This window comes from Bradysia coprophila, unplaced genomic scaffold (assembly GCF_014529535.1).
Source record: "Bradysia coprophila strain Holo2 unplaced genomic scaffold, BU_Bcop_v1 contig_350, whole genome shotgun sequence".
NCBI lineage: Eukaryota > Metazoa > Arthropoda > Insecta > Diptera > Sciaridae > Bradysia > Bradysia coprophila.
In genome coordinates, this window is record NW_023503608.1 from 9,203,056 (window position 1) to 9,226,997 (window position 23,942).

At 36.7% G+C, this 23,942-nt stretch overlaps 7 protein-coding genes across 8 annotated transcripts; 4 read left to right on the plus strand and 3 right to left on the minus strand.

The window, feature by feature from the left end:
* Positions 1-1,444: 1,444 nt before the first annotated feature.
* LOC119080803 (plasminogen receptor (KT)) lies at positions 1,445-3,300 on the plus strand. The gene is made up of 4 exons (XM_037189373.1): positions 1,445-1,969; positions 2,384-2,514; positions 2,581-2,690; positions 2,754-3,300. Exons 1-4 carry the CDS (start codon positions 1,889-1,891, stop codon positions 2,885-2,887), a joined length of 456 nt encoding a protein of 151 aa, XP_037045268.1. The 5' UTR covers positions 1,445-1,888; the 3' UTR covers positions 2,888-3,300.
* A 1,957-nt stretch (positions 3,301-5,257) lies between these two features.
* Positions 5,258-6,176, minus strand: LOC119081123 (N-acetyltransferase 9-like protein). The gene is made up of 4 exons (XM_037189866.1): positions 5,975-6,176; positions 5,802-5,911; positions 5,680-5,736; positions 5,258-5,598 (listed from the first exon to the last, which is right to left on the minus strand). The coding sequence occupies exons 1-4, from the start codon at positions 6,049-6,051 to the stop codon at positions 5,258-5,260; spliced, it is 585 nt and encodes a 194-aa protein (XP_037045761.1). The 5' UTR covers positions 6,052-6,176.
* Positions 6,177-7,030: 854 nt separating this feature from the next.
* LOC119080754 lies at positions 7,031-8,418 on the plus strand. Its single transcript, XM_037189313.1, has 3 exons — positions 7,031-7,223; positions 7,296-7,825; positions 7,917-8,418. Exons 2-3 carry the CDS (start codon positions 7,318-7,320, stop codon positions 8,405-8,407), a joined length of 999 nt encoding a protein of 332 aa, XP_037045208.1. The 5' UTR covers positions 7,031-7,223; positions 7,296-7,317; the 3' UTR covers positions 8,408-8,418.
* A 231-nt stretch (positions 8,419-8,649) lies between these two features.
* Positions 8,650-9,772, minus strand: LOC119080808 (ARL14 effector protein). Its single transcript, XM_037189379.1, has 3 exons — positions 9,372-9,772; positions 9,215-9,285; positions 8,650-8,818 (listed from the first exon to the last, which is right to left on the minus strand). Exons 1-3 carry the CDS (start codon positions 9,652-9,654, stop codon positions 8,762-8,764), a joined length of 411 nt encoding a protein of 136 aa, XP_037045274.1. The 5' UTR covers positions 9,655-9,772; the 3' UTR covers positions 8,650-8,761.
* Positions 9,773-10,136: 364 nt separating this feature from the next.
* On the plus strand, positions 10,137-16,695 carry LOC119080665. 2 transcript variants are annotated; one of them, XM_037189091.1, is made up of 7 exons: positions 10,137-10,267; positions 11,683-11,919; positions 12,333-14,930; positions 15,007-15,235; positions 15,294-15,599; positions 15,666-15,840; positions 15,925-16,695. In XM_037189091.1, the coding sequence occupies exons 2-7, from the start codon at positions 11,701-11,703 to the stop codon at positions 16,511-16,513; spliced, it is 4,116 nt and encodes a 1,371-aa protein (XP_037044986.1). In that variant the 5' UTR covers positions 10,137-10,267; positions 11,683-11,700; the 3' UTR covers positions 16,514-16,695. The 2 variants fall into 2 exon arrangements, with proteins under 2 accessions (XP_037044986.1, XP_037044987.1); XM_037189092.1 differs by lacking the exon at positions 10,137-10,267 and having other exon boundaries at positions 11,511-11,919; positions 15,928-16,695.
* A 511-nt stretch (positions 16,696-17,206) lies between these two features.
* Positions 17,207-19,121, minus strand: LOC119080762 (lambda-crystallin homolog). The gene is made up of 3 exons (XM_037189323.1): positions 18,954-19,121; positions 17,751-18,492; positions 17,207-17,572 (listed from the first exon to the last, which is right to left on the minus strand). Exons 1-3 carry the CDS (start codon positions 18,986-18,988, stop codon positions 17,405-17,407), a joined length of 945 nt encoding a protein of 314 aa, XP_037045218.1. The 5' UTR covers positions 18,989-19,121; the 3' UTR covers positions 17,207-17,404.
* A 2,480-nt stretch (positions 19,122-21,601) lies between these two features.
* On the plus strand, positions 21,602-22,706 carry LOC119080777 (leucine-rich repeat transmembrane neuronal protein 1-like). Its single transcript, XM_037189346.1, has 2 exons — positions 21,602-21,757; positions 21,825-22,706. Coding segments are annotated over exons 1-2 (756 nt in total). The 5' UTR covers positions 21,602-21,755; the 3' UTR covers positions 22,579-22,706.
* Positions 22,707-23,942: the final 1,236 nt, after the last annotated feature.

A 23,942-nucleotide genomic window follows, 5' to 3' on the forward strand; every position in this document is an offset into this window, starting at 1 on the left:
AATTGGATCGCATAAAAAATGTATTACACAATTAATTAAGCATCAATTTCAAAAGAATGTTATGTAGGCAGTCAGTAAATTTCGATGGTTTATAGAGTGGGATGTGGTGAGCTTCTCACAAACATTTCTTAAGGACTTAAGGATGACATGGATTTCCTTTAACCTGTCACATATCGATAACGACGAGAAAAATAATGACAAGCTCTCGGTAATATGGTCGTTTATATAGTAAAATGCATGTTAAAAAAATTGAAGTACAAGATTCGAAATCAATTAATTGAAAATATATAGAAGTAACAGACAAGATAATAATACTGGTCATATGCTTTTCCGTCTGTAACAGGTTAAGATTCAAAATTAAGTTGCCTGGTCGAGCAAAAGGAGTCCTGCATAGTTTATTTAAACACAACGACATTTACTGCCTGAGGATTGTTTGCTAGTAAGTTTTTGTGTTTGTGCAAGCACTCCTACATTATCAGAGGTTGCAATTTTGCAAACCGATGTTGGGAATACGAGACGAAGTGTCGATATTTCACGCTAGGCTCATATATCTGGGTTTCCGTCTCTACTTAGTACTTATATTGGACTCTCCACAACCCAAATCTAATTAAGTTATGAAAAAAAATATATTTTCTTTTAATTCGTTAGCAATCAAACGTATATAAGTTGAATGATAGTACGTTCATATTTCATGTAGAATATAAGTTTTATGAATGAGATGGTTACCTAAAAATCGTCATTTTCATATGCTAAGTACAGAATATGAAGTATTATTATAGTATGAGACAACTAAATCTCTTACGGTCAATTATATCATCTAATCGACAAATGACAAACCAGCCAGAGTCTGGCCTAATATTTAGGAAAATTGTGATCACATTAATGAAATGAACTAAATATTTCTGTTTAACACTGTTTTCTAAAAAAAAAATCACTTCAGTAATTCTGTAATATATTTTCTATAAGAGAACCGAAGCATTACAAAAACAACTTACAATTGAAGTGTGAAGCAAGTAATTTTATCCACTTACGTAAGAACCGATATCGGTGAGAGTGACAGTTCAGCTTCGATACGCAAAGAGAAATGTGATTATGAATAAAATAAACTAATTCTAGGAATTCTAGGGATTACCTAGTAGTGAAAGTCAAAAAGTTCGTGCAAAAAAATTCACATTTTTTAGTGTGTTAGGACTTGCGTCACGACGCTTTACTAACGTGGCGCCATGATAAATAATTAAAAAATTGTAGTATATTTATTCCCAATCTATAAAATAGAGCCGGGAAACTTTTAGGACTTGCAAATACAGGCCACACTGTTTTGTAGTGATGGACGATATACAGAGAGAGTAATATCTGCCTCTTTATATACTGAAACGCACATGGCTGTCTTGTATGATGTATATATATCGAAATAATATTATGTTATCGAAATGACGCGCATGTTCAACCAAAACAATTCAAAGAGAGGCGAGGAAGGTCACACATAGTAAAGTTCTACACGAAAAAAAAAAAAAAATTACGAAACCGCATCTCATTTTCTGTCTTTGTTAGCACAAGTTCGTATAATTTGTTTGGGTGTCTTCGGTCGACGTTCTTTGCTTTGCAAAGTATATTTGTTATCTTTTCTAAATTCCGTTCGTTACATAGATGAAAGTTTTAGATAAAGAAAAAAATAAACATTCGCCAACATTGATTTCGATTCGAATTTTATCGTGTAGTGTAAAGTTCACCATTTAAAGTGGAATCTAAAGAAAACAAAAATTTACAAATTCGGTGGAATACCAGAAATATAAAATCGATAAATTTAATTTCGTGAGTGAAGCTTTTCAATTCGATTGCCTCATCGAATTTTTGTGTGAATTTGTTAAGTAAATAAACTACAGCAGAAATGGGTGGCTCGTCGTCACATTCAGTCAGCCAAACTATTAAGAAAAATCAGGAGTACATTTCGGAAATGAATAAGATAAAGGTATGAAAGATTACGATTTGTTACCGCAAGTTTACATCATGGTTAAGTAATTCCATTTGACGTCATTTGATGGGAACCATGTGTGGTCATTAGTTTGGTGAACTGAACTGGTTAGAACCCGTTGTTGATTTTGTTTAATCTTTGTCAGCGACGGAAATATTGAAGTTGATATTATCGAAGTCAGTGCGGTTTCAATATGCAAAATGTTTTTTTTAGTCTAAATATAACTTTGTGTCTCTCTCGTATCTCTTTTACACTTATTATTATGTCTATTTCCAGTTAATATTAAATTCTTGTATTAAACTAATGTTAAAAGCCTGAAGTGGTATTATAAACACTATGTCCACTCCTAAAGTACTTTGCCAAAAATGCTACTTGAAATTTGACTAAGAGTTTTCACATTTTTCATTCCAGATGGATCGTTGGATCCAAATGCATTATCAAATCAAAGAAAGAGAATTAGCTCTGGAAATATCAAGATCGAGGGAATTGTTCTTTTGGTTGGGCTCATTTTACACAGTCACTTTGGCGGGCATCGTTTCTAGGTACAGAAAATTAATTGAAGAGAATATGGCAACAGCCACAATGTTACGGAAATGAAAATCTTTTAGATATAGAACGACGCGACGAAGTGGGGTGCTGGCACCAGTAGTTCCGCTGACTTTCGTTTTGGCTTATTACGCTGATCTAGCTTATGGAAGTAAAGTTCATAGGATAAGAGGTACACTTTTCCACAAAATTATTAAATCCTTCAAATCCTCCAATAATTGTACCTTTACACCAGCTGAGGCAGAGATGATAATGCAACGTGAACGCGACTTATTGGAATGGCCTCGAGGACTGCCGACAGTTTCTAGTATCGACCAGGCCAGAACGATAACGGAAATGGAAAAGAAATTACATCCGCATGAGAACTGAAACGATTAAAGCCAAGAATTGTTTTTGTAAAAATGTTCAATGGTTCCGTTATCTTTCCGTCGTTAATCCGGGAACGATTTATTGAACTGGAGAATAGGATTTTTTTAAATTAGGTTTTTGTTGTGTATTTTCGAGCTGGTGATGAAAGTTTTATCCAACAAATTTTTGAGAATTACTATAAATTGGATTCAAAATCAACGAGGTGAGGTGCGTGATCGAATTGCGGATCGATGTTCTTATGATAGTGGTAAAAAGTGCCTCATTTTATTTGTGTTGTACTGTTGTACACGGAAATTCACTTTAGTTAAATGAATATGGAACAGTATTATGGTCCGTCACTGATCTAGTTAGAAGTAGAGTATTTAATTTATAAAAAGCAACCGGCACGGCGATACTTAATACTCTTTTGATATTAAAAAGAAACAAAATTAACGAAAGTGTTTACAATAAAAATGTACATCGGCAAGCTACTGGAGTACTATCTCCTGCTAGCAGATAAATTAAATTACAGAACAGCTTTAAAATTTTTGTTTTGAACAATTTAGAAGCAAGTACGTATACCAGCAAATAAGCCTCAAAGCTTACGTTCAATTCCATCTGAACAGGGTGGGCGACAGAGATGTGCTTTTTACATATTAATGTATGTAGGTCCTACATGGAAAGTAATAAGCGTAGAGTACAGTCTCTCCGCTTTAGCTACAATTTGTAATTGCGTTAATGGACAACCTAATGTCATAAATGATGATGCCATATGAATTTTAAATCTTATACATCAAAAATGTCTTTGTTAAATCTCTTCTCCTTCTACAATCTTCAATGCTCAGTCTAATTCATCTAATTGTCTATATAAAAATCTAAAACACAATTTTGTGTCCATCACTAAATCTGAATAATTCGTAACCCAAGTTATTACTGTTTAATTGATGTCAACCGTAGTTTCTAAAATAAAACCAAGCACTAGAACAGAATTTTTGAGAGAGGTCAAATCAAGGAATAATTATTAAATTAAACAAACTTTCTTTCATGTAACGCTTGATTCCACTGTTGATACAATACCCTAAAATCTATTCCAATACCATAGCCCTACCTTGTTCCAGCTTTCTCTTTGAGTGATTTCAAAGTCAGCTTCGGTGCTGAGAGTGCTATGCCGATACCAATAATATAGCTAATTTTTATGTTAAATAATTCTGTTCTAGTGTCTGTGCCTAGTATTTTAGGATGCGTTGCGTCAATATGGGTCCTAAAACATATTGATAACAATTTTTAACAAATAAAAACCGAATTTGCGTAACCACAATATTTACTCGTGACAATATAATGAGGCATATAGTCAGTATGTGTACTCGTACAAATAATGTATTACTTAATGGGCGTCATAATAAAATTGTTAAGTTAAGAAATTGTAAAATGTTAGATAGTTTACCAATTTAGATTCAATATGTTATGCACGACGAACTTTATTAAAGTGCAAGGAACTTCAAAAGATTTTTTTTATTACAGTACGTGATCATCACATAGTTCTACCACAACCAATTCACTCTACATTGCATTGCTAAAAAAACCTTAGGGTCAATTTGAACGTGATTTTTATGAAGCTACAAACTAATTGTGAAGACCTTGAAATTTTGGTTGGAACGCAATTGTGTTGCTTGGAATATTTAACATTTCACAGACGTCAACGATGATATAAAAATGAATTAAAGTTTCGAAATCCATTTCTTTAAATTAATTGAAGTAATAGATTCAAACATCTTCTGATATGTTTGCCGTCTGTGAAAGCTTAACTAAATTTAAAGAATTTTAAAAATTATTTGTGGTTGATTGGTCAATTGTTTATTGCATACACTAAATTGAAATATATATTTCAAAACGCACGCGGTAAATGGTAATTTTTCCACCTCTGCTAAGACTTTGGGGAACTTTGTTGTGAAAATCGTTGTCTTGACCTATCGAAAACAAAAATAAAAAATTTCGTTTTCCCGAGCAACAAACAATACCCGCGAAATGAAATTTCCAAATTTTTTTTTTGATTCATGGATATTTGTTTCATCATGTCAATTATACTAGACTACGACTCAAGCAATTTGTGAATCATTAGCGTTTGCCATCATACGTATAGCTCATTTTCAATTTAATTCCTTTCAATGCCATTTTCGACTACCAAATTCTTGTACTTACATTAAATGTTAAAATTGAGTAAACTGTCTTATCAGCCAGTTACATTTAGAAGATAGAGCCACTTATCTCCCCGAAGTTATCTTCGAAACGAATTTCCTAAATCAGCTTTGTTGGGAAGTCTTTCAAAAAAATTTCAGACAATTTTTCATTTTTTCTCATTGCATACTAAAGTATTAAAAGAAACACTTGAAATTACGGGTACGTACCGATCATATATTCAATATTCGAATCTAACCAATCCAACCAATCTTTAGTGCATACACGCTCATAAGTGATCTCCTTAAAAATTTCGGATCTCGATATTTCTTTGAATTGCATTTTCTCGAACATCCTTTGGCTCTTGTCATTGGAAAATCCAATTTTCGCGACAAAACTTCCACAATTCAAGTAACTTATGCCAAATTTGATCATCATAAGCATCGCTTCCCATCCGAACTTTTTCCTTCGAGCATCTGACTCAGCAATCATAATCTCAGTTTCGGCTGACTGCGATTCGTGATCAACGAATAGATTAGTGTCGCCAATTAAAGACTCTGCATGAACCCACAATTGGGGAAAATATTTTTTGTGTGAGTACAAGGGTCGACCATTTTAGATTTTAACAATTAACAAACCTATTTCGTCTCCGGTAGTTTCGTATTTTTCCTTGTCCAATATTAGAAATGTACATTCTAGAAGACAGAACGTCCGTAAGTGATTTCAAAACTGCCAATAATATGTCTCCAATCTTACTCACTGTCATCGTCGATTCGCCAGGACCGTTGCATTTCATATTCTTGTTCTAGTGTCAATGGTTCGGATGCTGTGAGCTCCTGCAATTCCTTATTGGACATCCATTTGTGGTACCTGTTGTAAATAATTTTTTTTTGTTTATTTTTATCCTCGATAAATCAACAAAAGGAAACTTACTTTTCAACATGCTTCTCTTCGTACGGAATCAATATCACGCCCTGGCCAACTATTTTTAGTTTTTCGTTTAATTTCATTTTGATATTTCTATGCAGAAATAAGAAACAATCAGAAAGAGTCCTTATTCCCTATGCATTCAATGTTAGTGTGAAGGAGAATGTCTTAAGATCGGCATGTGAACAATGATATAAACATAAATAACGTGAAGATGGTCACTAATGTAAAACTTCGCCACGCCATAATCACTCTGAATCATATTTAACATTAGATTTTGGCGCTACTTTTCGAAATTTGTGAGAGCTTCACGAATCTATCTGCCTTTTCCAAAATCACATAAAGTTGACAACAATTATTGTGATGCTTCTTGAAAAAAAAATTCCTTCTACTTAATTTAGTCCCCTTTTTACAATTTGAAATTATTGTTAGAACTCGGAGATCCTTGTTCTTATCTTATTACAGTAAAATCCACTTCGAAATGCACATTTTGTAACAACGAAATTTTCTTGTACTTAACCTGTTACAGACAAGTATATGACCAAAATTATTATTGGATCTATTACTTCCATCAATCAAAATATTTTTAATCTGGTAATTTCAAATCTTGTACTTCAATTTTCTTAACATGCGTTTTACTATTAAATGACCATATTATCCAGAGCTTGTCATTATTTTTGTCATCGTCGTCGATAACAGATGTTCTACTCACCCTCCAAAGCTTTATAAGAACAGTTTTCGTTTTGCTTGAGAAGAGTGGTAATCGAGTATGGATTTTTCACTTGAAAAGACTGCGATTTCTCGACGTCATTATTTTTATAACGTCTATGACGCCACAGACTAGTTTTGAAACAACATAGCCTTAAGCCCAAGTTCAGATATAATAAACCAGAAGTGACCAAGATTGATAACACTTTCCAAGTTCACAGGGCAATGCAAAAGCATACGTACATGATATTGGTATCTGCGCAAAGCATGGAGTCCGAGTCATAGAGATAACGATTATGTATCGAGACACTATTGTGAATATTCGCCTTGATTTCTTATGTCAAAATCAATTTATTTTTGATTTCTCTGTTGTGAACGTCGGTCTGGTGTCTTAGAAATAATTTTTCTAATTTTATTTACAACTCTTGAAACTAACGAGTCTTCATCTCTGTTAATATCATTACATTACTCTCAGCACTAGTCGACAAAAAATCAAAAAATATTGTAGGGGTTTTCGAGTCATTATTGTTACGTCTAAATCATTCCGGTGCGTTTGGTTTTTATCGATAACAATACGCCTAGAAATAACATCTAAGTTTTCTAATGTTTCAATTAACAGTTTACGTTACAGCAGCATTGAAATGGCATCAAAAACGGAATACGAAATTGATTCTCAAATAGCTGAAGGTATGGAAGGGCTACTGTCCGAAGCGGTGCGGAAGCATCCTGTGTTGTACGCGAAACCCTCCAATATTCGATTCAAATCAATGCGCTCTGAAAAAGAACCAGACGCCTGGAACCAAATATCTGACGAACTGAATTTGGAAGTGGAGAGTTGTAAGTCGTTGTGGTCGTGCATCAAACAGAAGTTCATCAAATACCGCAAAAAATTGGACAACGGCGAAACGTTTACCAAAGAATGGCCAACGTATGAGAATTTACATGAATGGCTCGATGAACACATCAAGAAGCGCCGGACGCGTAACGACATTTACAAACAGATTCGAGTTCCTGTGAAGCAAGGCAAAATGTTGGCAGTCACCAAAAGGAGTCCGAACTCGTCTGTTTGTGAGAACGAGTACTTAGATGACATCGAATCTGCTGAGTGGAATGAATTAGCCGATGAAAAGGACGAAGCGGCAGCCAAAGGTAATTTTTTGCAGCAATTGCAACCACAGCTCTGATTAATACAGAAAAGAACTGTCTAGCACGTTGACCATCACCACTATCACCATTTCAGAACAAATATCCAAACAACAACTCCTCATTCCAAAGACACCCGTTGTACCGAAAAAGAAACTCAAAATTGAGATAATCCAGGCAATTCGGAACACACCAGCAGATAAACGCAGAAGCGAAAACGACGAAGAAATATTTACGGAGATCGAAACGCCTGAGGAGCCAGCCGAAACGACAGTTGAATGTGGTGATAAACAGACGGATACAGTGGAAATTCTGAACAAAGTTGAACAGAACGATACCATCGACTCGAATCGCAGCCGCGACATTATACTGGAAGCTAATTTCGACAAATTAGAACAGGTCATCGCCAAATGTGTGAATTTGGCAGAAAAGTGCATGGCTGAATATTCGCAGCAAGATTCTAACGAAGTATTTGGGAAGTTTGTTGCGTCGTTGGTGCGTGATCTACCGCCAGAACGACGAATGAAGGTTCAATTTGAGATTATTCAATTTACCGGTCAATTGGTGAAAAGGGAACTCAATAAATAATTGGAAATGGACATTATGACTGCATTTTTCGGTTATATGTCTATGATCTTCGCTCAATATTCCAGTTTTTTGCTCGATGTATCGTTGTTCTGTCCAGGTCAGGCATAATAATGAATGTTTTGTCAGTGCTCTAAATCGATACACATCGATCCACATCCGATTAAAGGATTAGCTCAATGAATTTTTGGCGTCCATTGCGCTAGGCAAAACCAAAGGTTCTCGAACTTCAAAAACTATAGGAAATTAGAACTAAAAATTTATTTAAAAAAATTAAACACTGAAACACCAAGATGGATGCACAGTAGAACACACGATCTCTCAATATGACAATGATAACACACCTAATTAACTAGTTTACGACACGCAGTTCTTGTTATGAATTACCAAATCCTTTCCATCATGTTCAATAACCTGCAGAAAAATTTTAAACAGAAATTAGTGTGAGGTGAGGAGGAAATCGTAATTCTCTTGAATTACGATTATAGTTGGTAGTTAAGACTCATGCCATGAGGTTATGACACATTTACCGAAATTCGACAGCACATGTACGGAATGATTCATCTCTCTTTTTATGTAATATAAGTGTCACTTCAAGTGACACATGTATTACATAAAAAGGAGACTTGGAATTTATGACAATCTGGGGCGTCTTTTCAGTCATTTATTAGCAATACCCTTAGACTTAGTATCTAACGGCGAGTAAATCTGATAGACCCTACCTTCAATGAAAATGAGTCTGTGAACTTCCATCATCGTCGGTCCAACTCTTCTGTCATCGATTGATCAAAAATAGAAAACGGAACCTACCTCATACGCCCATTTTCTGTTCACGCGGCAAACGGGACCACATTTTGGACTCGCACATTGAGGGCATGGATCTAGTGGCAGTTGAAAAAAGAAAAGAAAATAAATGACTTGGAAAACAACAAACGATTCCTCAGTAGTAAACCGACGCTGTACTCACAGTGGCAACCCGGACAATCTTCCAAACAATCGCATAAATCGGCATTCGTATTTCTGTATCTGCCACGCTCATCAAAAAGACTATGGTTTCTGGATGGAGCCGATGGTGCAACATAACTTTTCCTTGTCAATTTTCGACGCTCTCGTCCCGATTTCTCCGGATCGAAGTCAGCGAGGAATTTTGAATTTTCTACGGTTAATCGTTTCTCAATTTTGTTTGCACTTCTGGTAGTACGATTCATAGAATCTTGCGATGTCTCGTCACTTCCATAGTAGCGTTGCATTTTGACCAAATTAATTTAAGAGATTTGCTACGTCTAAATAAATAATGAAAAAGGACCGCGACAATTAAAAATGCAAATTTCGGTGTGTTTGTGATGACAATTGATAAAGCTCATAAAACAAAAACATCGTGGCGAAAGTGGCGAAATCAGCGAGTGTCGCGAATATATTCATCGGGCGCCATCTGTGAATCAAAGAGAAAAGAACTCGGACGCACGATATTTTGGTCAATCGTTTCTTCAGCTTTCTCTTCAGTAATATTATGTGAAACAAAAAAATCCAAACAAAATATTGGTAATCAGTCAGTATAAACCGTTGTGCCGTTCTCTCAAATCAAGTTTCAAAAAAGGACGATTAACTCATTGATATCCTTATCAAATTTTTGAACTTTCAAATTTTTTTCAGCTTCTTGTTTCTGGAAACAGGTGGCGCCAATCACCAAATTTGCGAGTATAGTTCGCCACCTTTTTTCGCCCCATTTCTTCCGATAGTTTCTTGTGCGTGAATAATATTTTGTGTAGTGAGGACTCTCAATTATAGTTACTTTATCATTGCAAAAAGTTGATTCGGTTGATTAGAAGGACACAGATGCTCCAGTAAAATCAAATTTTATCGGTAAGTAGACACCAGACTATTCCCTTATAAATTAAAACACTTTTAAGAGTAGATCATATAGTTTTGTATTTGATTGGTCCTTGTATCTGGTTTCCTTACAAAAAAACGGTAAGTTCCTGTTCCCATAAATGACGGCTGCATGACCGACAGGTTCGTTTAGGAATTAGGAAAGCAAAACTTTCAACAGTTAAACATTGATGTTAGTTTTGACTGAAATACAGGAATTATATAAGTAACGACTCTGTGTCGACGACGTTTGTATACATCAACATACATTTATGTACCTGTTAATATTCAAGAATGCTTGACGGACAAGTGTTAATTCCCAGATTGCTGTATGTTCTGTCGAATAAATTATACAGCTCCACAGCTAATTGACAGTTTCAATAAATGTTTCCAGTTGTCTTATTGCCCGAACGTCCGAGCAAATAAATTTTCTGTTGTGAATATTTTCGTACACTGTCAGGTGTGTGTGTCGATGCCAAATTGGCATTGCCATTAAAACAACATGATTGGAAGTTTCTAAGATTTCATTTTTAAATTACCGAATGGTTGCACCTGACCCGAGCACTTCCACGTGCTTATCCGCACATTGAAAAAATTTCTGTTTAATTTTTTCTTCCATTTGGATTCAGGTCTGACGAACTTATGTTAACGATTCAGGCTCACCCACTTTTTTAATTTCATCGACCGTTCGTAGAAGTTAGTTCGAAGATATTATTCGTAGATCAAACATAGCCACAACGCTATGACTAAATTCAATGATTTTCAATTGAAGTAGAACCCGTCATACCGGGTTGATACTCACAGGTGGGACATGGTATGTATTATTGTGTATGAACTGCGTTGGTTGAAGCATTTGAATATTTACTGATTGTCCATGTTCGGTTTAATAATAACAAATCGGATACTTTCAGGGCTAACATTGAAACTGCGAAAGAAAATTCCAAATTCTCCTTGAATAGACAACAAGAAACCCATCTGCATTAGCATTTAAACGAAAACCGTTGACCGACCCGACTTCTCGTAGCTCCACTATAGTTTAGTTGGTAGTCGACTCCTGGACCCGCAATAGTTTTATCATATCAAAATTGTTGTCAGCCCTACACAAACGTAAACCTTTGAAACGTAAAATCCCAATTCAAAATACTGCCGCCATTTTTCGATTCGCTGTAAACGAACTACCTGCCAAACGAAGCGGCGACCATGGCGAAAACGGTTTGATATGACAACAGTTTTATTTTCGCACGGCGAAGAAATCCCCGATCAGTTTCTCTGCTGCATAGAAGGAAAAACCTTGTTCGTGTGTGGATGTTATAGAAAATTAATCTTAGAAAAATTGGCATAGATACAATTACGATGCTGTTGCTTAATTAACTCGAATACAATTTGAATTATTTGAATTTCCTCGATAGAAAGAGCCATCAATCACAATGGAAGTGAATGATTTCATGGACTTAAATACTACGGAGCTGTTTGTCGATTCAGACGAATCCATCGATAAAAATGTGGAGGACAACAACAGCGAAACACTGATCTTAGATAGTGAAGATGACAACTTTGCGACAACATTCTCTTCGGATAGTGAACGTAGTGGAAATGGAATTGAAGATTGTAGTGCAGCCGATGCCGAAGAGGCTACTGGCGATGTGGTGAGTGTGAATTCTTTTTATTTTCTTTGCCAGATTGTTACATAGTCTCGAACATGATTTGTCCTCTCGTAACTGAAAAACTTAAGATGAGCAAAATGATCTTATCAATCTATTGCGGTTTAAATTGTTCTCTGGACTATGAGGCAGTGTCGTTAAAAATTTTTATTTTCGTTTGAACTTAATACTGTAGTTTATCTACGAACGGGGCTAACCGTTGCTCTATTAGCAGTCCAGGCTAAATTTTAAGCGTCTATTGACACGCTCTAATAACCTACACAGTACGCCGAATGTAATGACTAACAGCATGCTTTCCACTATGAATCGACGCTCTGTTGCTTCGTTTGAACTTTGAATGCTAGTTGTCTTAGATCAAAGTTACTAAATTTTTGATTTTTTTTTTCATTTTGATTCAGATCATTGGAACCAAACCAACAATTACAATCGAAGAAGGAAGATTTTCAAATTCTACAAGCGTACCAACAGCGGTCATAACACCAGCTATACCATCCGGTTTGTCAATAATTCAAAAATGTACAAAAACACAGTCAACATCCGACATTATTGGATTGAGAAAGCAAACGGTGACGGATAATGTACAAACGATAATCAGACCGACATCGGTCATATCGAAAACAATTGCTATGCAGGATGCCAACTTGAATTCAGAAATGCCATCTGCAAATGTATCAACGACGTCTTCCAATGAAACATCTTTGGTTTCGTTGCGACCACAAGCCTCTCAGAAACTGTCGTCAATCGTGAACAAAGGACAGTTAAATTCCATGGCAAAATATACGAAACTTCACACGGCACTGATTGGTACAGTGACCGAATCGAATACTATTTCCGCACCTACAAAATTAGTAAAGATTGCACCGGCAAATGTATCATTGTCAACGACCAACTCCGTTTCGGAACTGAAAACCTCTCCAGTGATTTTCGTTCAGGCGCCCGCCCCAAAATTGGGTCAAAAATTTACGTCGTTGAAGATCCTTCAAAAATGTCCGTCACCAGGATCCATTGTAAAGCAAAAAATTTTGAATTTGAATGAGATGCGTAAACTGGGTTCGGGTGCTTCATTGAAACTATTGAATACTGCTGCACCGAACAGCACAATATCGTCAGCTGAGACAAACTTAAGCTACCTACAGTCAACGTCATCATTGATTGTGCTTAAGCCACCAATACCGTCAACCTCGATAGCTGGAAGCCAAGCATCTACAACCATTCAGTTGAAGCCCCAGCAGCTTTACCAAACGATGTCATCGTCCACTAAGCCAGCAACGATCTCATTCGTCACAGCACCAAAACCGGCACCGATTGCTATTGGTACAAAATTGATTCCGAGCAAGATATTAACAGTCAAACCAGGCACAGTCGATTCAACTATACAACATCATTTGCCTGCCGGTCTTACCAAAATACCGAAAGAAACGATTGTCAATAAAATTGCGACCAAAGACGCAAATACCATCGATGTTGTGCGGATGCTGAAGTCTAAGCAAACCGAAAAATCCGTTGAGCCGACAGTTACTATTGGCCAGAAACAAATGGCAAACAAACCGGCATCAGAATTTCAATCGCTGACGAATTTCTTATCTTCCAATGATAAGCCGAAAAGTCTTCTTAGTAGCTCGAGTAAACATGGCGAACACCTCACGACTCTTGAAACTTCGAACGGAAAAATGATGGGGAAACTGGACGAAACAAGAGCTGAATCGATAACTATATCAAATGGAAAGCTGTCAAATCCGCACGGTTCAATAAAAGTTTTGAAATCTGTCAGTGAAATCGATGCAGAGACGGTGGATGGTGCAAAATCACCTAATGTTGGTGCGAATGACGGAAACTGCATCGACAAGAAATTGGAACAGTTGAACACAAGCCCAAGACTTCTGGGACGATCGAAATCATTGACAATTGAGAAACATCAATCGAAGGTCAGACGACGCTATCCATCATCCGGTAATACCATACCCACTCGAGTGGAAAACGAGAATGATGCTTCGAATGAAGTATGGCAGAGTAGAGATAAAACAGCCAAGCCAGATTCAATAGAAGAGATTGAAGAGCTGACAGAGGAAAAAGTTATTGAAGAGACACTCGGCACTGAACGGATAAAAACTGTTGGAGATTCTTTGGAGTGTGATGAAAAAATCGACGATTCCGACAAGAGCAAAAGTGTAAGTCCGGATGTCCTGTTGGGAAATGTTCGACAAATTCCTACTACTACTACCACCACCACTATTGCTGTTTCTGCCGCAAATCCATTACCAAGTAGCGTATCTTCTTCATCGCATGTTGATCAAAAGATAGATGATCCATTGACGTACATAAAATGGAGGAATGGCGTCGGTTTCCTACGATACAGCAATTTGACTTTCAGCAAAAACGAATTCAATTTGCTGGAGGTACTAGAAGTTAAAGAGTCTAATAAATGTCAAAAAAACGTAAAAATGCCGTCGCTCAAGGCAAATGAATCATCGACGGAACAAATTATTGACTTAGTGGATAGGAGAGCGGATGTTGGCGATAAAAGTGGAACAATCGGCCGAAAGAAGATTGAATCGAAACTGCGATTCAAACGGGCCGGCATGAATTTGCTACAAAATGTCTTTGTGTGGGAGCTGTACCTGCGTTTGACGGACACTCAAGCAGCACCAGATAGTCTATTCATCAATCCATTTCCAAGTTCGCCAAATCCGTTCGAAGTTGGCATGAAAATGGAAGCCATTGATCCGGAGCATTGTTCACTGTTTTGTGTGTGTACAGTCGTTGAAAAATTGGGATATCGGATTAGATTGTCATTCGATGGTTACGGTGACAAGTTCAGTTTTTGGCGTAATGCCGATTCGATGGAAATATTCCCTGCTGGTTGGTGTGCCAAAAATGGGCGAACACTACAACCGCCGCTTAGATATGCTAGTGAGTCGTTCGATTGGCATCGATACCTGCTGAAGACTAATGCTAAATTCGCACCAAGATCGAATTTCACACATCTCAATTCTATGGTAGGTTTTAACCATCACGAGCGAATTTCATCATCTTTCGTCCAACCGGTCTATTAATCGAATTATTTTTCCACAGACAACTCGCAATCCATTCAAATGTGGCATGAAATTTGAAGCTGATCATTTGAAGTTGGGCCGTGGAAAAGTTGGTGTTGCAACAGTAGGTGACGTTCTTGACAATCGAATTCTGGTGCAGTTCGACGGATTCGATTCAACGCATGACTACTGGGCCGATATCACATCACCAAATATTCATCCGTACAATTGGCACAAAAGTAACAACCATCGGCTTATCGTAGCCAAAGGTGAGTTCATCGAGCTGCAGAATAAAGAAATTTTTCCTAACATTTGCTCCGTTTACAGAATACGAAAGGAATTTCTCATGGCACCATTACCTAGCGGCCTCAATGTCACAACCGGTTCCGAGAGAATACTTCTGTCGCAGGCCTCCTATCGGTTTTCGCGAAGGAATGAAATTGGAAATTGTCGATAAAAAAGTGCCAACGTTGATTCGTCCATGTACAGTTATTCGAGTGGCTGATTACCACATTCAAGTATTATTCGACGGGTGGCCAGCAACGTATTCATATTGGATTGAGGATGATCACCCGGATATTCATCCCATCAACTGGTGTTTGAAAACCGAACATCCACTCGAACCTCCATTAGGTAAGTCACATGTCAGTTCGTATTTGACGGACGTTATTTTAACTGAATTTTGTTGTCTCTTTCCAGGTTTTAATGAAGTCGACGAGTTCAGGAGTTCACAATGTGGTGTATTGGGCTGTCGAGAACTGGGCAACGCTAAACATTTCGGCGTCGGTTTCCACTACACAATATTCGAATGTCCATATGAATCTAGGAATTGGTTGATGGCCGACATCAAGCCTGACCGACTCTTTGAAGCCAAGTGAGTGTGATAGAGCCAAACGAATGCGTCTGGTTTTGCGTCTGGTTTCTTTACTAAATTTGTTCTTTTCTGTCCCACCTACAGCAGAACACAAAAAGTACGAAAACGTCGAGCGAAGCCAATCACGTCTGGAACGGAATCATATCAAAGAATCAAATTGGACCTACCATCATCCGAGGAAAATAGCCTACTGAATGCACCATCGGTCGAATGGAATGTACAGCCAACCAGAATTAAAAATGAAGAAATCGAAATCGGCGAAACGAAGCTACAGACGAGCGTGCCAGTCGTAAAACCGGAACACTCGGACAATAAAATACCGAAGCATATTCAAGTAACGGAACCAATACTGCGTGACTACGGTCCAGCCCTAATGCACATCCACAAGCTGTGGACGCAAAACTCGAAAGCGGTCAACATTCGTCACATCGCCAAAAACCCGATGTGCTGGACGGTGGAAGAGGTTGCCGACTATGTGTCACGGCTGCCTAATTGTACGAAACTAGGGAAACTATTCCGTGAGCATGAGATCGACGGTGATTCGTTTCTGAAATTGTGTCAAAATGATCTGGTTGATGTGTTGGAAATTCGTATGGGACCGGCTGTTAAGGTTTACAATCAGATCGTCGCGTTGCGGTCAGAAGTGTGCGAGAATTATATGGAATCGGATTAATGTGTACAAAGTAAGATGTTAATATTGTTTCTTTTAAGAGGGGTTCGGGTGAGGGGATGAGAATAATTACATTATTTAAGTGCGTCGTCTACATGATACGGCAACAAGAGAACACCAGGTTTTCGATTGTGTTTGTAACAATAAGAACGTAATCTTTGTCGAATTATAATAAGTAAAATTTCATTAGCAAATGCGTTTCTATTACACTGGAAAAGTTGTTGGGCTCGTTTACAGTTTCCCTTCCACTAAAGCACCAATAGAAAGAGATTGAGAAAGGAAGTGCACTTAACCGACGGACTGAATCAAAAAGTTGACTTTGAAGACCTGTTAAAAAACTGAACCTAAAATTGATTTTCCAAACTGATTGGAAAACCTGCACTCTTGGTATAACAATAAGGCCGACCTAATATTTGCACGGGAAGTTGATTTGGTCTTTCATTTTATGAAAGTTAAGTGGCTGCTTATGTTCGTCCTAATTCATAACAATTTTCTAATTTGCGTAACGCTTCTAGTGCTGACACTTCATTGTCGTCACCAACATACTTTAATTCAATTGTGCAAAAATGATTCGATTAGAATCAATTTCAATTGCAATGCAAAACGAGTCGATTCGTTGGTGCAAGTTACATAAATTAATATAGACATGTACTGCGTTGAGTGATGTGTGAGAGAGCAAATTAAATAAACAAAGTGTTTTGTAATTTTAGCCTGATAGCAGTTTAATTTATGAAAGAATAAGACAACATTGACTGTAGTTTACAAATCAAACAATTCAATTTTCAAATACACAGCGAACATTGTTGTTGTTGTTCTTGTCAGGAGTGATAAGATAACAGATGCAGTAAATTAAGCAACACTCGTCAAAAATTAAGCACAAATATAAAGGAGGCTCTAATTTCCCATTTCTCTCTTCAATTGGCTCAATTTAGTTAGACATGCATCTCTCCATGCACGACGTTGCGGCAATTGATCGATTGGACACATTTCCTCCAATTGTTTAGACACTTCTTCGGCAGATGGTCCTTCCATTTTAGGAGTTGGTCCCATTGTTTCGCTGACCTGCAATTCATTTTCATTTTATTTTTTTAATGGTCACAGAAATTCTGCGATGGGGAGAAGTTAGCGAGAACGATTTCTACTGTTGCGATTCGTTGTTTTAATAAAATCAATAGAAATTCAATTTTCGCATCACTGAGACAATAAAAACGTGAAAATTGCAAAATAAAATGCCACAAACCTCATAAATAGTCTTTCCGTAGCGTTCGCAATAGTTCGCCATACCCTCAGCATTCAAATGAGCCGTTTCCAATGCTCCCAAAAACGCGTATCGCATACCCAATCCATCGGACATGACAGTGTCGATGTCTTTAACATTCAAAATCCCATCAGATACCAATCGCCACACTTCATTCAAAATACTATATTGGATCCGATTCAATGCAAATCCCTCGATTTCTCGGCTAAGGGATACGGGCTTCTGTCCGATTTCTTCCATTAATTGTCTGGTTCGTTTCGCCACTTCTGGTTTCGTCCATGGAGCCGGTACGATTTCCACCAGTGGAACGTAGTACGGAGGATTTACCGGATGCGAAACTATCATCTGTGCTCGATGTTTCAAATCTTTACTGATGAGCGACGGTAAGAACGTACTTGTTGAGCTGGACAAGATTGTGGTGTCGCTGATAATTTCGTCGAGCTGACCGTACACCTTTCTCTTCAGATCGAGAATTTCTGGTATACATTCTTGAATCAAAATAGCATCTTTCACCATGGTTTTGATGTCTGTAGTGCCCTTTACGCAAGCAAATTGCTCATCGGCAGTCAGTTTACCGCGGAGAAGTCCCTTCGATTCGAGATCTTTCAATTCAGTTTTGATATGCTTCATTGCTCCATCAACCTGAGCTGGTAAAATATCGTAGAGTGTTACATTGTAACCGACCGATGCGAATAGCATGGCCCACGAACTGCCAATGAGACCACTGTAATAAATAAAAGGTTTCTTGTTGGTATGACAGTACGTTATACATTCAATAAAAAGAATGATTTTTTATAACCTTGGATACCACCCTGTCTTACACACCCTTCATACTACAATTTTGATATAATCATAAAAATTTGTCAAAGTCTAGTAAATCTACTAGTAAATCGGGTTTGATTTCATAAGAACAAGTTCATATACACAATCTTACACTTAAGAGATTATTACTGTTCACAGCGATGTCGTTCACATATATTGAAGGTCATTGAGTTCAAAATAACCGGAGAAATTTACTCTGATCGAAACATCTTAATATCATAAACAATTACAACGAAAGAGATAAGACAAGTTTATGAACCCTTTGTAAAAGTGTCTGTAACGAACTTCGGTTTTCGTCTAAAACTATACATTTAACTAATGGAGACATTTTCTGGACTATACAAGAAAAAAAATCAAACTCACCTTCCGATGATTCCAATGTTACCTTTGCTAGCCATGTTAAATTTGAACTAAGTACTTTAAATTATCGTAAAATTACGAGAAGAAATGTGTTCACAACCAGTTCCGTGTGTTGTTTGGTGATAACTGACAGAAAAAAAATGTCTCTCATCTATATAGCAATTTCATTAGTAGAGGCCCCCCTATTTCGTTAATATAGACAAGAAAATCCACGAATATATTTTATATACTAGAAAACTATAGTCATTTATAGGTAGTCATTTACAGGCAGTCATTTATTAGACGCTACGAATAACAAGTTGATAAAGTCAAGTTTTCATGAGCTTGATTACGTCGGCTCTGCCCAGAATTAGCAAGAATCAGAAGAAAACTGGTATTTTTAACATCTTCTTTGGTAAGTAAGTATATTTTTATATAACCTCTGGTGTAGTTATCTGAAGGCATCTGAAGAAGTGCTTCAATTTCGAAAATGTCCGACTTTTGTGTTCGTCGCTGATTTTTTCGTTCGCTTCAACGTGTACATAGACTTTACAATGTAAAGGTTTTAGTATCAGCAGATCATTTATTTCAATACTTTACATGCTTCTGCACCGAAAACCGTTCATTTCATCTATGAAAAGCATTTTTTTCCGGTGCCCTCAGCATGAAAAATATTGGACGTAACTCGGACGAAAAATGAAAATTCACCTTTTCACGTATTGATTTACCTCGGCTTCCCCTCGCATCAACAAACGTCATGCGAAAACTCGACTTTTTAACATTTCTGTCCTTGTGACGTAATAGTTATTTATTCAACTGAGTGATAAATGCTTTTTTAGGCACTAGATGTGTAGATACACAATACACATCGTGTGCCTAAAAAGCATTTATCACTCAGTTGTATACAACATTTTTCGTAATAAAGGCAACGGAAAGTCCTACCTTTCGTCACTTGTTTCGAAAATGTCTATTTAACTTTCGTTTTACTATCATTGGACAATTGATGCGTAATTTAATTATTTAAGAGCGACCTGGCATTATAGGAAATGAATTAGAACTAAATTTTATCAGGAATTTGTATAGTCAAATTAGGTGTACGTCCGACAACTCATTTGATTGGTAGGATATCGATTATTTCCTAAGCATTCAAAAAATCAATATTAATCGAATATTTTATCGATAATTGGTAATTTTAAACTGATAATTCCACAAATATCGACTGCTAATTTGATGATCTTTGATATTTATCAATTATCGATAAAACACTCGATTGATATTGTATCAATTATTTGTAAATTTTATCATCGATTGATGAGATGACAGTGAGCATGTCAAATTGCCGAGGCATTCGAAAATTAGCCTTTAATGGACGGCTATTCATGAGTTATCTGATAACGACGACAAAAACAAATAAACCGTGACTTATGTGAGTTTATAGCATGCATGTTAAATGTGTTGCAATATAAACGCGATCACACAACGTATATTCCCTAACTATAAAATTATCTGAAGATTCACAAGTCTAAATTAAGTGATAAGTTTTAATTTATTGAAAATGCGGCTGAGATAATTCGGTTTGAGTGGCAGATACCTCTACTCAATTACTATACATTTGCTTGTTTGATCAAAACAAAATTGTTCAAAATTGAATAATACTTTAACAAGTAAAATGCACTTAAACGTTATTAATATACAAAAGATGCACTAGTCGGGGCTGATGTTAATTTTTATTGCGCTAAAGTCAATAATGCAGTTTCCAGTAGTACTCGAGGCGAGTGTGGACGTAAAAATAATTTTGGGATGATAAGGGAGACATGACAAATGATCACTGAGGTATAGGTAATCATATTACAAGAGCTAGAACTACACACGTAGCAGCTAATTATATGAGTTGCTTTCTTGAAGAAAATGATAAGACGCGAGTGAGACACCCAAAAAATTGGACTGTCCACATCACATACCCAATATCCTATATGCCAACGGACATTTTTCAAATTTGAGGGCAAGAGAGTATTTTGGAGAAAAAAAATGCGGTCGAACCATTATGAGTTTTTGGGCAATAGTTTCGGGTTTGCAATTTTCTAGCATAGGGATTTTTTCGGACGGACGGATCATAATCGAATGTCATGGGAGCAATGGGCAATGGGCGATGGGACAATGAGCTTTGCCAAAAAAGACATTGGAAATTAGCCTCTAAGGGGCCGTTCATAAATTACGTAACGCTAGAGGGGGAGGGGGGGGGTATGAGGCAAGCGTTACGGTTCTAACAAAATTGGGTCAAACTTGACCCTTTTAGCGTTACAGACCCGGGGGGGGGTCTGAAAAATGTTGATTTTTGCGTTACGTAATTTATGAACGGCCCCTAATTAGTAATTGGTAATACTAAGACAAAAGGGACCTCAATATATACCAGTAATTTTTGACCAGAATGAATTAGGAAACTAGCTCTACCTACCATGCCTTCTCCGAGAAGATTTTTTAAGATAGTTTAATGTCGCAGTTAGAGTTAAAGTAGATAAAGTGATAAAGTTGAGGATTTTCCTGGAGTATTGGCACAGAACAGTCTGTACTACAAATTTGCAAGTTTGTTGTTAATAAACCAGGAATCTTCCGAATTGAGAACTTTAAATTCATTGCGCTGATCTGCCACTTGACACAGTAAATAAATTCTTCTTCGTCATTATTGCAAGTATAAAAGAAGAAGGTTCAACAGTCAGAGGTTCTGTTTGCATTCACATTCGCATACACAATCGTGTAACGTTCAATACTTAGTGCATTGTTAGTTAAAAAATTTGCAGTGAATAGTATTAACCACAACAAGAGAAGATGTAAGTGGAAAAAGTTTGAGTGATTGTAAACTTAAAGAAAATTAAAACACAAAATTTGTAACCTCAGGTATAAATGTTTTCCAATATTACTGGTGATGGTGTTTTTCATCGGCTCAATAAATACGATCGTTGTCCAGTGCAAGTACGAGTTTGACTATTTCTACTTTTGCCATGGCACAGTTATCGATGGGTATAAAAATCCTAACATAACCGAAGTTCAAGGTGACCATGTCGGTAATAGAACGCTCGCAGACGTTGACTCAGTGCGATTAATAAAACAAAATTTGACCGAATTCCCCGGACACATTGAAAAGTTCTTTCCTAAAGTGTCGAAAATCGATCTGGCTGAAAACAACCTAACAAACATAACAAATGCCGAGATCCGCAACATTCCGAAACTGAGAGATTTGGTTTTGTGGGGAAATAAACTCACGATACTGGACGGTAACTTGTTGCAGGGTATGTGCTATATCAAATTTCTCGATCTCGACTATAATCAAATCAAACACGTCGGCGACGACTTCCAATTTCCCGAAAATGCTCTACTGTTTATGCAACACAATTCTTGCATCAATATTACCATATTCGGTGTTTTGGAAGTGTTGAGAATCAAGTCAATATTCCGAAGCAAGTGTCCACCCGTTGGGGTCGAGCCAACAGTACTCAATGAAAATGATATAGTTATACCTGAGTATGTTCGAAGAAACGTAGAAGCTCAAGCAATGTACAGCCGAATGCAGTTATTTGAAGAGAGATTGGAAGCTCTGGAGGCTAAAATGGCCAATGCAGTTGAAATCAGAATAAGCGACACCGGTTTATAAATCGAATGGATTCACGCACACCAATGATGAGGAAATGTTTGCTCCTTTTATAAATACATTATCACATATTTTAACCTTTCAGCATATTTATATTCAATTCTTTTATTCAATAAAAAATAACGAAACGAAAAAAATGGTTTTTGGTTGCAAACACATTGTTGGTCGACTTCGGTGGAATTCTGTGTCCTTTACAGAACGCGTTAGTTCAGAGTTTATTTTTAGGAATTCATTAAAACAGGCCATGCATTAGGTAAATTAGGGAAGTAAACGGCCTTGCTCCATTAAAAAAATTATTGAAAAATGTAGGAATTTTTAAGAATTAAATTATCTTTAAATAGGGCTTGCATTCAAATTTTACGTTCGTTTCGCCTTAACCTTTCGAAAACGGTTAATCATCAGTTACCTACAGCAAAGACAAAAATAAGTGGAACGACTCAGTGCACGGCAGAGTAAAAGTAAACCTGGCAGGAGCGGTTCATTATTGAAACGTCAAATGAGGGACCTAATACACTGTATGAAAATGAACTCAAATGAACACTGACATAAGTTGAAAAATTTAATTCGCAAAAAACATACGGCTCGGGTCCCTAGTCAAACAAGCGCTCCTGCCTGGGTTACTTTTACTCTGCCGTGCTCAGTGGGTAAGAACCAAGAAATGAGGTTCACCTACATTAAAAAACCAACGGTTGAATCTCCAGAAATCTTTAGCAATTTGATATGAACACTTCAGATAGTTTTTTTGCGATTGAATATTTCATATTTCATGAATGCTTGTTTAGACACGTGTGATTACTCCACTCGCCTTCGGCTCGTTCCGCAAACCTCACACTTGCCTAAACAAATATTTACAAACAGTTACGATAGCATGTTACGTTTTCATTTTGAGATCATTTCCATGGTAATATTTTGGATAATAAAATTTCTTCTCTTAAAATTATACAACTCAACGTTTATTTATCAAAACAGAAAGGACACAATTCATATAAAAATAAAAAAATAGAACCTATTCTTACAAACAGGCATAACATACCAGACATAAAAATTGTTCATATGGCTGCATGAACATTTTTTTATCTATTAGGAAGTTTAATGTGGTAAATTAAAGTAAATTTTTTTTAGTGAAAATAAATTGTAATTAAGATGAAGCAAAATTAATGGCTGCTAATTTTGCTTTCTCTTTTGCTTTTGATTTATTTCTTTAGGAGAAAATAAAGTTTTCTTAAAAAATTCAATTCAGTTTTACTTCTAATAAAATTATGAAATTCTTTTGCTGTGGTATAAAAGTTTGTAAAAACTTTCATTTTAAATATTTTTGCTTCTAAATTCTATTTCTTCGTTTAACTTTTTATACGAACTACTTGATA